General features: G+C 39.1%; 7 protein-coding genes and 1 pseudogene across 7 annotated transcripts; 6 read left to right on the top strand and 2 right to left on the bottom strand.

Moving 5' to 3' along the window:
- The first annotated feature begins 74 nt into the window (after positions 1-74).
- Positions 75-1621, top strand: LOC104776623 (cysteine proteinase inhibitor 6). The gene is made up of 4 exons (XM_010500723.2): positions 75-364; positions 621-831; positions 939-1084; positions 1345-1621. Exons 1-4 carry the CDS (start codon positions 161-163, stop codon positions 1480-1482), a joined length of 699 nt encoding a protein of 232 aa, XP_010499025.1. The 5' UTR covers positions 75-160; the 3' UTR covers positions 1483-1621.
- Positions 1561-4011, bottom strand: LOC104776633 (uncharacterized). Its single transcript, XM_087496685.1, has 6 exons — positions 3686-4011; positions 3123-3195; positions 2929-3022; positions 2467-2601; positions 2315-2372; positions 1561-2226 (listed from the first exon to the last, which is right to left on the bottom strand). Exons 1-6 carry the CDS (start codon positions 3716-3718, stop codon positions 1750-1752), a joined length of 870 nt encoding a protein of 289 aa, XP_087352811.1. The 5' UTR covers positions 3719-4011; the 3' UTR covers positions 1561-1749.
- Positions 4012-5322: 1311 nt separating this feature from the next.
- On the top strand, positions 5323-6281 carry LOC104776614 (uncharacterized). The gene has a single exon (XM_010500711.3). It carries the CDS (start codon positions 5398-5400, stop codon positions 6052-6054), a length of 657 nt encoding a protein of 218 aa, XP_010499013.1. The 5' UTR covers positions 5323-5397; the 3' UTR covers positions 6055-6281.
- Positions 6282-6883: 602 nt separating this feature from the next.
- Positions 6884-7874, top strand: LOC104704518 (uncharacterized). Its single transcript, XM_010420592.2, has one exon. It carries the CDS (start codon positions 6951-6953, stop codon positions 7644-7646), a length of 696 nt encoding a protein of 231 aa, XP_010418894.1. The 5' UTR covers positions 6884-6950; the 3' UTR covers positions 7647-7874.
- A 458-nt stretch (positions 7875-8332) lies between these two features.
- Positions 8333-9072, bottom strand: LOC109132595 (uncharacterized). The gene is made up of 2 exons (XM_087463760.1): positions 9003-9072; positions 8333-8958 (listed from the first exon to the last, which is right to left on the bottom strand). The coding sequence occupies exons 1-2, from the start codon at positions 9070-9072 to the stop codon at positions 8333-8335; spliced, it is 696 nt and encodes a 231-aa protein (XP_087319886.1).
- Positions 9073-9872: 800 nt separating this feature from the next.
- On the top strand, positions 9873-10856 carry LOC104704514 (uncharacterized; annotated as a pseudogene).
- Positions 10857-11117: 261 nt separating this feature from the next.
- LOC104704504 (uncharacterized) lies at positions 11118-11952 on the top strand. The gene has a single exon (XM_010420581.3). It carries the CDS (start codon positions 11234-11236, stop codon positions 11906-11908), a length of 675 nt encoding a protein of 224 aa, XP_010418883.2. The 5' UTR covers positions 11118-11233; the 3' UTR covers positions 11909-11952.
- Positions 11953-12844: 892 nt separating this feature from the next.
- Positions 12845-14012, top strand: LOC104776602 (uncharacterized). The gene has a single exon (XM_010500700.3). The coding sequence runs from the start codon at positions 13059-13061 to the stop codon at positions 13812-13814; it is 756 nt and encodes a 251-aa protein (XP_010499002.1). The 5' UTR covers positions 12845-13058; the 3' UTR covers positions 13815-14012.
- The last annotated feature ends 432 nt before the right edge of the window (positions 14013-14444 follow it).

The raw sequence follows: 14444 nt of genomic DNA, 5'->3' as shown, positions 1-14444 counted from the left end.
TGTACCAAGTAAACCAATTTGAACAAATTTTTATCCGGTACACGGCGAATTGACTGTAGTGGATAAATTCCAAGCGTTCACGAATTGACATGTCGACGACTGAGAAACGAAAAATATCTAAAAATACAAAGCACCGACGCCCCAAATAAAGGTGCGAATAATGAAAAGCCGTTTCTTCTTAATCTTCTTCACCGTTGTCTCTCTCCCCTTCTTGTTCATATCCTCTCTGATCGCCAGTGATTTAGGCTTTTGTGACGACGACATGGCTTTACTCGGCGGCGTTCGCGATGTCCCTTCCAATCAGAACAGTGGTGAGGTCGAGAGCCTCGCTCGTTTCGCTGTCGATGAGCATAACAAGAAAGAGGTTCCATATCTCTCTCATCATCATCTTTCGATTTTCACATCTCTTTTCTCGTCTCGATATTTGTGGGTGTGTGTGTGTTTGTTATAGTCTTTGATCCGGAAGGAGATTAGAGTAATTTTGTCCCGAGTTTTTTTTTCTCTTGATCTCTCAATTTCAGTTAACAGTAACTGTTTGTTTGATTGATGGATGCGTTTGTGTTGTGCGATCGATTGATTTTGTTGGGATGATCTCTTTTTTTTTTTTTTCACCCTTGTAGAATGCACTGCTTGAGTTTGCGAGAGTGGTGAAGGCGAAAGAACAAGTTGTAGCCGGAACACTGCATCACCTGACTCTGGAGATCCTCGAGGCAGGTGAGAAGAAGCTTTACGAAGCTAAAGTGTGGGTGAAGCCGTGGTTGAACTTCAAGGAGTTACAGGAGTTCAAGCCTGCCAGTAACATTACTCCCTCTGATCTTGGCTGCAAGAAAGGTATGAATATGACTAGTTAGTTACTGATAAGGATATAGATATGTAGGAAAGGCAGAGATTGTGGTTGAGAAATAGTTTGATCATAAAATTTGGGTATTATGGATCAGATGAGCATGGATCGGGATCGAGGGAAGTTCCAGGAGATGATCCTGAAATGCAGCACGTTGCTGAGCATGCTGTCAAGACCATCCAGCAGAGGTCTAACTCCTTGTTCCCCTACCAACTTCTGGAGGTTATGCATGCTAACGCTGAGGTATGCCTTTCTTTCACACATATTCACCCTTAATTCCACAAGTTTTGCTCATTGATTTCAATACGAAACTTGTTAGTGTTTGAGTTTTGCTAGAATTCATCTTTAGATATTTTGTAAAGAGACGAAATAAGTCAAATTGGCATTTACAAGTAGTAAAGATTCTAAGCAACACACTGGGTTCTCCTTGGTATGATACTAGAGCCTTAGTCGTTGTGATTGCCAGATTAATGGATTCATTATTACAAAACATGGGACTGCAGGTAACTGGGGAGTCTGCTAAATTCAACATGCTTTTGAAGTTGAAGAGGGGGGACAAAGAGGAAAAGTTCAAGGTGGAAGTTCACAAGAACCATGAAGGTGATCTTCATCTCAACCACATGGAGCAACACCATGACTAGTCCCTCTACTCTGTTTATGTACTTCTACTCTGAGTGTTGTGTTGTGAACTTAACTCTGTAAGATATTTAAAATTCTGATGATGTAAACCATAAAACCTTAAATAACATATCACGAGAATAAATTAGGAAGTTTCATAAAGCGCATACAATCTTTGGTTCATACAATAAATAGAAGCAAGGAAGAAGATTTTGACGACAGAAGGAAGCATTTTCTAAACAAACCGCTAAACGCTGCTACTCTATATATCCTATGGTACTGCCAATGCCTTAGCCTTCTTCGTCATAATCTTCTTCATCCTCGTCTATCCTCTTACCCAGACTGGCAAGCTGTGCTGGATCCAATTTGCCAATATCCATCATAGGCCACCCCGAATATTCCTCTGGGGCTGTGGCTACGCTGCTTGTTGTGCCTGTGGCTGGTGCCAGTCTGGTCTCATTTAGGTCAAGAGATTCAGAGTTGAGATCAAAGTGGATGCCTTCTTTTGGACTTTGAAGGTGTTGCTTGGTGTCTTCGTTAGATGCTGCTGAGACATCAACGTCTTTCTTCTCATTCTCTTGTGGTGATGACTCTGATGGATGCATACTGTCATCTGGAGGTGGCTGTCCCGCTGTGACGGTTTCTAGTTCCATCTCGCGGTTGAGACCCTCTCTTTCGGCTGCTCTTGCAGCTCGTCCACCACGGCCTCTTCCCCGCCCTCTTCCTCTACCACCCCTGCCACTGGGCTTAGCATTCCCAGTCTCTTGCTGCAGTGATTAGCACCATACCAATATATTCAGTGAATCTAAGGAAATGAATGATGAAGCATGATATCCCAAGAAAACATGACCTTACCGTTTTGCTTTTCTTATATTCTTCGTCGCTGTCATTCACTTCGTCGGTGATGGGCTTCCTGTATTGATAAACCATCTCACATCAGCTTAACACAGACTATCAATAAATAACTGGAACATATGGAACCTAAAAATCAAACAAAGAGATCCAACCTTCTCTTGGAGATGCTGCGATCATCCATGGTAACATCACCATGGCCTTGCCCTTGCGAATGACCATAGTCAGGCACCTTACTCACAACTTCCCTCAGAAAATCAAACACGTTATATCTTTCCACACAATGTTTTCTGTACACAGCAAAACACTTTGATAAACGTGGATGCAGTAGTAATAACACAAAAACTGTATGAAGAGAGCAAAAATGAACTTGATACCAAAGCTGTGGTATAAAGTTCTGTAACATCAAACAACATCCCTTCAATGTTGGACGCAGCCAAAATAGGGACTATGAGTTGGAAGCTCTTCCGCTTAACAACATCATACTAACTCTTAAACCAAAATTAACTCTTAAACCACAATATAAGAATTTAACAATGCATTCAACTAAACCCTATCATGTTCTTAAGGCAAGGAAGACAAGCAAAAATAGAGGTTAAGCAATGTGTTTTGCTTACAGGTGCAATGAGCTGACGGTCTTGGCTCCTCTTTCAAGGGTAATCTCATACGTACGATCACAAAGGTCTTGCAAGAACAATTCCAAAGATTTCGCTGTAATAACAGAACATGAAGTTTTAGCCAAAAGGGTTATAAATTGCCAACAAACAATTGCTTTGAAACTGAAGTAAACAACAATAGCAAGATGACTCACAGACTAAGACAGGCACTGCCAAAGCTATCTTGCCAACATCCTCATCAGCTTGCATAATCTTTTTAATACGAGCCTGAAATTGTGTACACGCATCAAATAAAAGAAAAAAAAAACCACCATAGTCTACTAAGCGAGCTATAAAGTAAATGGTAAAGATAAGAAACAACACTAAGCGCGCTCTGTATAATCATCAATCATATGAGATAAACAAAAATACATTAGCAATCAAATGGAGAGTCAAAATCTGTGAATGAGACTATAAAAAGCATATTTGATATTTCAGCCTCTGCTCAGATACGATAAACCATCATCAACAATATCTAAGTTATAAATTCATCTGAGGTTTGATATTATTCATACAGGAAAAAAATTTCATACAACACATATCACTAAATCGGTATAACAAACACACCCAATTCAAAAAAAAAAAAAAAAAAAAAGGTGAAACTGACTGCTAGGTCATTTGCTAAAGACCAATTCGCCAGAAATGAGATAGTAAATGTTAAAATTCGTAATCAATAGATCAAGCAATATACGAGATTGATTAGAGAAGAAAAACTTACAGCTGGGAAGCGAGTATCGAGCTTCTTCCTCATGGTATTGAAATCCCAATCCAGAGACCGTCGAAAATGGGAAAAACGCAAAAACCACCAAAAGAAAGAAAACAAAAAAACAAAAAAAGTAAAGCCGACCCTTGAGATCAAAAACTGAGGGCGAATCTTATATATATATACAAACAAGGTTATAAGATCGGAAAGTAGTTCTTCATCTACGCTCACTACCAGATCCGGCGACGGCAGTTTCTTTTGCGATGGAAATATATAAATATTAAATATAATTTTTTTTGGGTCAAATGAAAAAAAAAAAAAAAAAAAAATGGTCGACGACACGACCATAGTTATTTAATTAAGTTATGTTTTATACGCGGTGGATCACAAAATAGTTGTAAGACTGACTAATCAGATTGTTCGAACAAATCTAACCGTACACGTGCCTCTTTATCATTTGATTGTAAACGCCTTCCCGTGACAGGCTTATTTCTTTTAGATCTTCTTTGTTCACCTGTTCTTTTATTTTGTGTGTGTATTTATTGGATTTTTTTTCTTGAGGATAATGCATCGTTGTAACTTTGTTGGTACATATTACCAGTGTTTAAGAAAGCGCTAGACAGAATCTGGGCGGTGATTCAATGCCTAGTGCCTAAAACGCTTAGTCGGAGCTTAGACGGTTTATAGGCGGTTTAGACGTTTACAACATAAAACATTATATATATATAATTATATTAAAATATATGTTATAAAAATAAAAAAATTATAAATTATAAACAATGGTAAGAAAAATACATTTATTTAAGTTATATTAACAACATATAAATATTTATAATTACGTATATAGATATAAAACATAATAATTTAATTATATGTAATTTAAAAATCAAAAATAAATATTAAAATAAAATGTATGTAATTTTAAGCGGGTTACGCGGTCATCTAGGCATCTGCTGAGCGCCTAGCGTCTAGACGGCCGTCTAGACCGCTTTCTTGAACATTGTATATTACAGGCTCATATACTTTTTTTAGAATCATTTGTCTTTGTACTGATTTTAGATAAATAACATAACTGAATAACCCAAACGGTCTAATTTTATAAATAAAAGAAAAACTATAAATGATGGTAAACCCGATTGGCGTATATTATCCAAACAAAATTACGTGAGATAACTCAGATAAGTAAAAATCTTATGACCTAATCCTGTTTAATTGCGGAATAAACTCAAATACGAGGAATATGCTTAGTTTTTTTTTGTTTGGAACTAAAACGATTTCTTAATTTATATCTCTTTTTTTTTTTTACTTCAAACTAATAATATGAACTTCATTTATCTATCAACCTAGTAATTTTAATCGAGAATACACATACTCATGCTATATGTACATAAAAAAAAAAAAAATTAAAAAAAAAATACGTAAAAGGATTGGTATTTATTTTCGACATCTACATCAAATCTTTTTTGGATAAAATCAAAATCAAAACTCAGAGCCATAAATGAATATTTTGCGTACAACTAATGATATATATAGGCCTGACAATGTGACAATACATGCTTCTCAATCCTCGACCGTCCGATTTTTAATATACACTTGCCTCGAAGATCAACGGTGATTATAACAATAAACAAAAAAAGGTACCCTATAACATGAAAATGGAACCGCTCTCTCTCTCTCTCACTCACTCGAAAAGCAGAGAAAGGTAGACGACGAAGAAAGAAAGATCAATGGCTCCGACGATCAAAACCATCGGAAGTTTCCGTACTCACCAGAAACACTTCATCGAGTTCTTCGGAGACGACTTGATCGTCACCATTACGCCGACTGCGACCGTGATCCGCCGCTGGATTCGTAGCGTCCGCTCCTACAACCGTAACCACTCGGTGCATCCTCTCGTCGTCGGAGTCGGCGTTCAGTGGACACCGAACATTTCCGATCCAGATCCTCCACCGGAAACTCTCCAGTTATGCGTCGGTAGTCGCTGTCTCATCATACAACTAGATTACAACTACCGTCTCCCCAAAGTCCTCCGCACTTTCCTCGCCGATCCTAAAACGACGTTCGTCGGCGTTTGGAACAACCAAGACCAGAAGAAGCTCGCGAGCTGTAGGCATGGGCTGGAGATCGGGAAGCTTCTTGACATAAGGCTGTACGTGAACGATTCGAGAGGGGTTAGTATGCGGTTTTGCTCGTTTGAACAGATCGTGAAGGAGCGTTTGGGTCGCGCAGGAGTGAGGTTAGATCCGGCGATTTGTATGAGTGATTGGGGCGTTTACATCCTCAGCCATGATCAGGTACTTCAGGCGTCGATTGAGTCGTGTGTTTGCTTTAAGCTTGCTGTTGAGGAACGTCTTTGGGAACTCAAAAGTATCAAAGGAATGTAATGTTGCATAATCTTGTGATTTGAATAAGCTTGTTCTTCTCTCTTTTTAGTATTAATCAACTGTGTTTTGGGTGGACTTTGTTTGATTACAATTACAAAGCGTGCCTCTTGAAAATGTTATATGACTATTTGACTGGGATATTAGTACATTGTATTAGAAGCATTATTGCATTAACATTATTTTTAAAAAAAAACTATAATAAGTGTTGATTAAGTTGGCTTGGCAAATAGAACGTTATTCAATTTTGTTTAATTTGATATGGGACAAAGAACCGAACGTACGAAAAAGAGCATATCAAATACGTCATGGTGCAATGCTGTGGCACATTTGAGATTTTGAATCGTTTTGTTCATTTGTTTTTATTTTGAACCAACATCCATATTGTAGTAAATGTTTTCTGAATTTTTTTTAACTGGATTAAACCACACGCGAACCAGATCGACGATATATAGTTAAGTTGAGATTTTGAATCACAAGCTAGATTTGGGATGATATTAATGATAATCAATAGTATTAAACGATCTGGGATGATATTAACAACATTAACTACCTTGATCCGAATTTATCCTCTCTGATTCAAATTTCGAAACACTTTTTAAAAATTCTAATCATTAATTATTTAAGGTTGCGTTGGGATTAGCTGAAGGCGGTCACAAGGTGTGAAACGCTAGCTACTTTAGCTAGCCATGCCTACATGCATCTCAACCGTCCAAATTTAGGGTCATCTACTTTCTCAAAGATCAACGGTGATAACATCATCTTAGTACGACACTGAGCGAACCAGTACTATTGTTTATTAAGTAAACCCTCCGCGACGACCACAGAGAGTAGAAGAAGGAAGCATTTTCATTTATATAATCTCTCTCTCCCCTTCAAAGAAAGCAAAAGCAAAATCAATGGCTCCGATGATCAGAAGAACCATCAGACATTACGCTACTCAGGAAAAGTTCTGTGTCGATTTCTTCGGAGACGAGTTGATTGTCACCGTAACGAAGGATCGCTCCGTCATCGGCCAATGGATTCACGAAGTAGCCTCCAAAAACCTCTTCTCCTCTCACCCTCCCATCGTTGGACTCGGCGTTCAGTGGACACCAGCTTGTTACCGCTCCGGTTTCCGAAAACCGGTTCGTTATCGCCTCGGTTCCCGACCACCGGTTTTTTACCCTCCGGCGGATACTCTCCAGCTATGCGTTGGTAATCGATGCATCATCATCCAGCTGTCTCACTGTCACCGCGTCCCGCTGGTCCTCCGTCGTTTCCTTAAGGATACAGATTTCAGGTTCTACGGTGTTTGGAACAGTCAAGATGCGAAAAGGCTAAGGCGATCTAAACATAAGTTGAAGACTGCGGAGCTTTTGGATTTGAGGAAGTTGGTTGTAGATTCAAGAGGAAGGCAGAGCCTGAATGGTCGTAAGTTTGAGGTGATTGTTGAGGAAGGTTTGGGTTACCCAGGAGTGGGGCGATATCGTAGGGAAAGCATGAGCAACTGGAGCGTTAGGAACCTTAGCAACGATCAGATTATGCAGGCGTCGGTAGATGCTTATTGCTGTTTCAAGCTTGGTGTTCAAGTTGGAACATATCCTTTTGAGTAAACGTCTTCAATAATGTTGCAAATCTTTAAATCTTTCGTTTGTTTAGTTGTGTGTGTGAAAAGAAACTATCTTCCACTCGTAAAAAATTTACAGTTCTTGTTTTTTTTTAAGACGGTCGTTCATGGATTCCTATGATTACAAAATTGGTCAGATAAATGTTGAGGGTGTTGATTAATTTTTTTGGCAGCTAGCTACGCATTGATGAATTTAATTGTTTAGTCCAAGAAAGAACCGTACAATTAACAAAAACACCAATCTTGTAAATTTAACATCGAACAACCTAGACATGGTTACAACCATACACATGTTTTCGGATTTTTTTCAACTGGATTGAACCACGAACCAGATCAAGGATATGCCTAAGTTGAACTTTTGAATCCAAAGCTTGATTCAGGATGACACTAATTTTAATCAACTATAATAACACTCTTGATCTGAAACTATTCCTTGTTAAATCAAAATTTGAGATTTTTAGGGCATGATTATTGGTAAAATTCGAGTTGCTCAATATATAGTATTTTAATTATTTTAATATAATATTAATATTGATTATAAAGATTAATTAAAAAAATAATTGGGTCGACAGCTGTATAGAAACGGTTCTACAGATGCTTGTGGGAGCAACGTTTCTTTTCTCTCTTCTTAATTTTTTTTTTTTTGGCTCAACAACTACTTTCATTCACCAATCATTGTACACATTGTTTATCCACTAATACAAGATGATTAACCCATAATGACATTCTTGAGTACAGCTTAGGATCATAATTTCCTAAGGACAGAGATTCTCTTGCTACTCGATCTGCCACACTGTTACATACTCGAGGGGCATACACGATTTGAACTTTCTGAAACAGAGAGAGCAGACCATACATTTCCTGAAGCATAGGAGCAAAAGCTGGCCAAACCTCCCCACTGTTTAGTAAATTGACCATCCCCAATGAATCGGATTCAAAAATAACTTTTGTGTAGCTCAGCCGAACCATTGAAGACATTGCTCCTCTCATTGCTTCCAATTCAACTTCCAACATTGATCTTGCACATCGAACAGCCTGCGCTCCCGCCCATAAAACATCTCCGGAATCATTTTGGAGGACCCATCTTGTACCACAATGGTTGTCCGCTCCATTCCAAGCCCCATCAGTGTTACATTTGACCCATTCCCTTGGAGGAGGTTTCCATCGTACTACTTCAGTTGCTTGTGGTACTTGGTGTCCATCAGTCTGCATGGTCTCCTCATTACCAAGCCTCTGATCCCATTCCTCAGCATCCTCCAATGCCTTCTCCACTGTGTCTTTAGCATTATAATTCTTCCCTTTGAACACATACTCATTACGAGATTCTCATAGTCTCCATAACACCCAGGAACAAACTTATCCAAATCAGCACTTTGCTGACAGAGTGAGGCAACATTGAGGACAAAATACATGTTCGCATATAGGGAATCAGACCACCTATCGCCTTGTGGTATTAGGATAGGAGAGAGAGCCCAGACGTGTCTGGCATAGGTGCACTGAAACAACAAATGATTGATTCTCTTTTCTTAATTTTCTCATCTTCTCTCCTCTTTTATTAATATTTAATTATTATTAATTAAAAAGCAACTGAAAGATAACCCACCAGTACTCATGGTCTTATAAAACCATTATCCAAATAATTAATTTATCTAGGATTGGGTTAAGCTGAAGGGACACATACACTATTCACGACGTCACACAGGCCTGACCTGACGATGTGAAAAAGCTAGCCCTGGCTACATGCATCTGAACCGTCCAATTTTAATTGCATCCATGTGTACAAAGATCAACGGTAGTGATAATAATAACATCATCCTGAGTACGACACTAAAGAGCACCAGGCCTCCTAGTCTCCTACTATAACAGAGAGACAGCAGAATCAATTTCTGATTTTGTTTCCGATAATTTGAACTGGATTTAACCACGAACCAGATCAAGGATATGGTTTAATTTGAATTTTTGGAATCCTAAGCTTGATTTAGGATGATGCTAATTTTAATCAGCTATAACATTAATTAAGTAACTTGATATGAAATTAGTCTCCTTAATTCAGACAGAATTTATGAAAATCTTTTAGTAGTATATATGGGTTGGGCTAGCCCTGGCTACATGATGCATTTCCACCGTCCAAATTTTTAGTTGCATCTATTTTCACTAAGATCAACGGTGATAATAACATTGAGTACGATACTAAAGAGACGCGTACGTCAAGCAGAGAGAGCAGAATCGTTTTTATTCATAATCTCTCTCCTTCAAGAAAGTTAATGCAAAAATCAATGGCTCCGAGCATCAGAACAATCCGAAGTTACGCTACTCAGGAAAAGTTCTCTGTCGATTTCTTCGGAGACGAGATCATCGTCACCGTGACGCCGGATCCCTCCGTCATCGGCCAATGGATCCACGACGTCCTCTTCAGCAGCCGCCGCTCCTCTCACCCTCTCCTTGTTGGACTCGGTGTTCAGTGGACACCAACTGGTTCTCGCTCCGATTCACATCCGGATAGCTATCCCTCCGATTCCCCACCGGTTCGTTATCGTTCCCGTTCACCACCGGTTCGTCATCGCTCCCCTGAACCTGAGGCGGATACTCTCTAGCTATGCGTTGGTAATCGATGTATCGTCATCCAGCTGTCTCACTGTCACCGCGTCCCGCAGGTCCTCCGTCGTTTTCTCGCGGATGGAGATAACACGTTCGTCGGTGTTTGGAATAGTCAAGATGCGAAGAAGCTAAACCAATCTAGACATCAGTTGGAGATTGTGAGGCTTTTGGATTTGAGAGAGCACATTGTAGATTCCATGGGAGAGAAGAGCCTGAGTGGTTGTTCGTTTGAGGAGATTGTTGAGGAAAATTTGGGTCACCGAGGAGTGAGGCTAGATGGGGCGATCAGCAGGAGCAACTGGAGCGTTGAGAACCTTAGCTACGACCAGATTCTTCAGGCGACGATAGATGCTTATTGCAGTTTCAAGCTTGGTGTTCTTGACCATCTCTGGGAAGAACATTACAATTAAAGTTTGAATCTTAATTTCTTTTGTTTAGTTCTGAGTGAGAACAAAAAAAAATGTCGTCAACTCGTTAAAATTAACCATATAATTAATTTCGTTTGACAATGCTGTGTTTACATTTGAATTGTCTTGTTCCATACTAACCATATGGTTAGGTTGAGTTGTTTTGAATACAAGGCTTTGATTTAGGATGATACTAACTATATTGATCTGAAATTAACATTAACTATATTGATCTGAAATTATTTCCCTTAATTCAAATTTTGAGATCTTTATAAAATAATCAATTATCTAGGATTGGGTTAAGCTGAACGGTCACAAACACTATGCACGACGTCACACAGACCTGGCCTGACGATATGGAAAAAAGCTAGCCCTGGCTAGTGGCTACATGCATCTGAACCGTCCAATTTTAATTGCATCTATTTTCACAAAGATCAACGGTGATAATAACATTGAGTACGACACTAAAAGATAACCACTGCTACAATTTAAGTAGCCTCCCTCCGTCAGAGAGCAGTTTTTGTTTTATTCTTCACTCATTCAGAAGAGAAAGTTAATTGCAAAATCAATGGCTCCGAGAATCAGAAGCATCGGGAGTTACGCTACTCAGGAAAAATACTCTGTCGATTTCTTCGGAGAAGAGTTCACCGTAACCGTGACGCCGGATCCTTCCGTCATCGGCCAATGGATCCACGACGTACTCTTTCACAACCGCTTCTCCTCTCACCCTCTCGTCGTTGGCGTCGGCGTTCAGTGGACACCGCATGGTTATTACTCTGACTCCGATTCTTCATCAGGCGGTTACTACGATCCTCCGGCGGATACTCTTCAGCTCTGCGTTGGGAATCGATGTATCATCATCCAGCTCTCTCACTGTCACCAGGTTCCCAACGTCCTTCACAGTTTCCTCGCGGATCCAAACTACACGTTCGTCGGTGTGTGGAACAGCCAAGACGCGAGAAAGCTAGAGCGGTCTAGGCATCAGTTAGAGATTCGTGATCTCTTGGATTTGAGGAAGTACGTTGAAGATTCGAGAGGACAGAGGAGGAGCTTGAGGCGTTGTTCGTTTAAGGTGATTGTTGAGGAGTGTTTGGGTTACCGAGGAGTGAAGCTAGATCGTCGGGTGAGTATGAGTGATTGGAGTGAGTACGACCTTTGTGACCGTCAGGTTCTTCAGGCGTCGGTAGATGCTTTTGTTTGTTTCAAGCTCGGTGTTAAGGGCTTCTCCATCAATAGATATTAATATAAGTTTCTTACAATGAAAATTATCCAATTATTATTATTTAATTTGATGAGCTTCTTAGATGGTGTAATAACTCTCTCCAAAGTTTCTAAAACCTCTTATTTAAGAAACTTTAAACCATATTTAAGAAACTCAAACAATTTTATATTAATAATTTTTCTCTCTCTACTCTATAAAATTTATGTTAAGATACTTTAATGGAGATGATGTAAGTATCGTCTTTGGGAAGTTTGAGTAAACATGTTCATTGAGAAATCTCTAATAATAAGCTTTTTGAATCTTTCTTTTGTTAATGTGAGTGAAAAGAAACTGTTTTTTTTCATTAGTATTATTTTTCCTTTTTTTTTTTTAAGACGGTGGTTTATTTATTTCTTCCATATTGAATAATTAAAAAAAAATACAAATTTGTTTAGTTACAAAATTGGTAAATACTGTCCGTTTTTAATCCTGGTATTAGCTGTTAGCAAACAACCAAAGCTGGAAATTATCCTTTTTAAGAAAAAAAAAAAAAAAGTAAAATAATATAATAATAAAATATTACATTTTTAATAATATCTTCATTAAATATTATTTAACAAATAAAAAACAATACATAATTTAACAAATATAAGGCATCTCAAATTAATTCTCACCCGTCCGATTTTAAACACAACACAATGCCTTAAAAGATCAACGGTGATAAATTACCAAATAATATAAAAAAGCGGCGCAAATTAATTGAGAAAAACCCTCGTCAAAGTTGTCTGTCGTCGTAGGGTATTCCGACGGCTACACACAGAACCTTGATTTCAATTTCCATATCTATTTATATCAAAATCTTTCAAAACAAATCAAAACCATTTGTTTGGAGAGGAGATATTCAGTAAATTATGTGCTTTTTGGTGTGTATTCTTTACCATGTGACAGACGTGCATCACAATTATCGACCGTCCGATTTCGACTGTACAAAAAGATCAACGGTGAAAAAATTCGTGTACGTACGAAGACCAAAAAGCACTGTGTAAAAACATAGCACCCAAGCCTTTTGGACGATAGCGAGAAAATAAAAACAAACCGCTTCTCTTTTCTTTTCTCCTTCTCCCTCACTACTCACTCGTCTCAAACAAGAAAAAAAGAAAAGAAAAAAAAAAAAAGCAAAGAAGACAACTCCATGGCAGCTCCGACGATAAGAACCGTCGCAAGTTACCTCACTCACCAAGAGCACTCCGTCGATTTCTTTGGAGAAGAGTTCATCGTCACCGTAACGCCGGATTCCTCCGTCATCAGCCGATGGATTCGCGACGCCCTCTTCAACACCCGTTTCTCCTCTCACCCTCTCGTCGTTGGCGTCGGCGTCCAGTGGACACCGTTAACTTACTACTCCGATCCTCCGCCGAGTGGTTACTACGCCGCCGATCCTCTTCCGGGCAGTTACTACGCCGATCCTCCGCCGGGCTGTTACTACGCCGCCGATCCTCCGCCTTCTGGTAGATCCTACTCGGATAGTCCAGCGGATACACTCCAGTTATGCGTGGGTAACAAATGTCTCATCATCCAGTTAGGTTACTGTGAGCAAGTCCCCAACAGTCTCCGCAGTTTCTTGAAGGATCCAGAAACAACGTTCGTAGGCGTCTGGAACAGTCAAGACGCAAGGAAGCTGGCTATATGTTGTCACCAGTTGGAGATCGGACAACTTCTGGACATAAGGCGGTACGTGAATGATTCGTGGGGAAGGAGCATGAGGGGTTGTTCTTTTGAAGAGATTGTCGAGGAAGTTATGGGTTATCAAGGAGTGAGGCTAGATCCGGAGATAAGCATGAGTGATTGGACTGCTTACGACCTTGACGATGATCAGATCCTTCAGGCTTCACTTGATGCTTACGTTTGCCATCAGCTTGGTGTTTGGGCTCGTCTTTGGGAAGCTTGAAAAAAAAAAGTATCAACATGAATAAATTGTGACTTCAGGATCGCTTGAAACTTTGCTTTGTTTTTTTTTTTTTTGTTGACTATGCTTTGAATCTTCTTTTTTTGTTAGGATGTGAGAAAAATAAAGGGTTTTTAGTAATAAAACCCCTCAATTATATATTTAATGATTAAACCCCTCAACTTTAATTCTATTAATAAACGTCTACAGTGTCGTTAAAACTGGATGATTACGGTTAAGTCAAAACGCAGAGTTTTCCAAAAAACGGAAAACGATATGTAAACTCTTAAACAACACAAATTGTGAATAAAAACAACAAGATGTTTTGATACCCAGTTTTAAAATCCCTAAACTCACCTAAGTTTTAAAGTCCCCAAATTGAAAAAAAAAACCTACATTGACGATTCTTAGTTTAGAGTGATGGCTTTTATCGATTCTATCAGTTTTGAGGAATAAACTGGTGATCGACAAGAGAGAAGATTTAGGCTTGGAGGTTGGTAATGGTCTTGCATTATCTTCAGATCAAGAGAAGGGACTGATATATGCTATAAAAAATGTTCTACCTTACGCAGAGCATAGAATGTGTGCTAGGCACATCTTTGCTAATTTACAGAAAGGATACAAGCAGATGGG

Source organism: Camelina sativa, chromosome 1 (assembly GCF_030686135.1).
Source record: "Camelina sativa cultivar CO46 ecotype springtype chromosome 1, ASM3068613v1".
NCBI lineage: Eukaryota > Viridiplantae > Streptophyta > Magnoliopsida > Brassicales > Brassicaceae > Camelina > Camelina sativa.
Note: the sequence above shows the minus strand (reverse complement) of the source record. Positions and strands in the feature narration are given on the sequence as shown.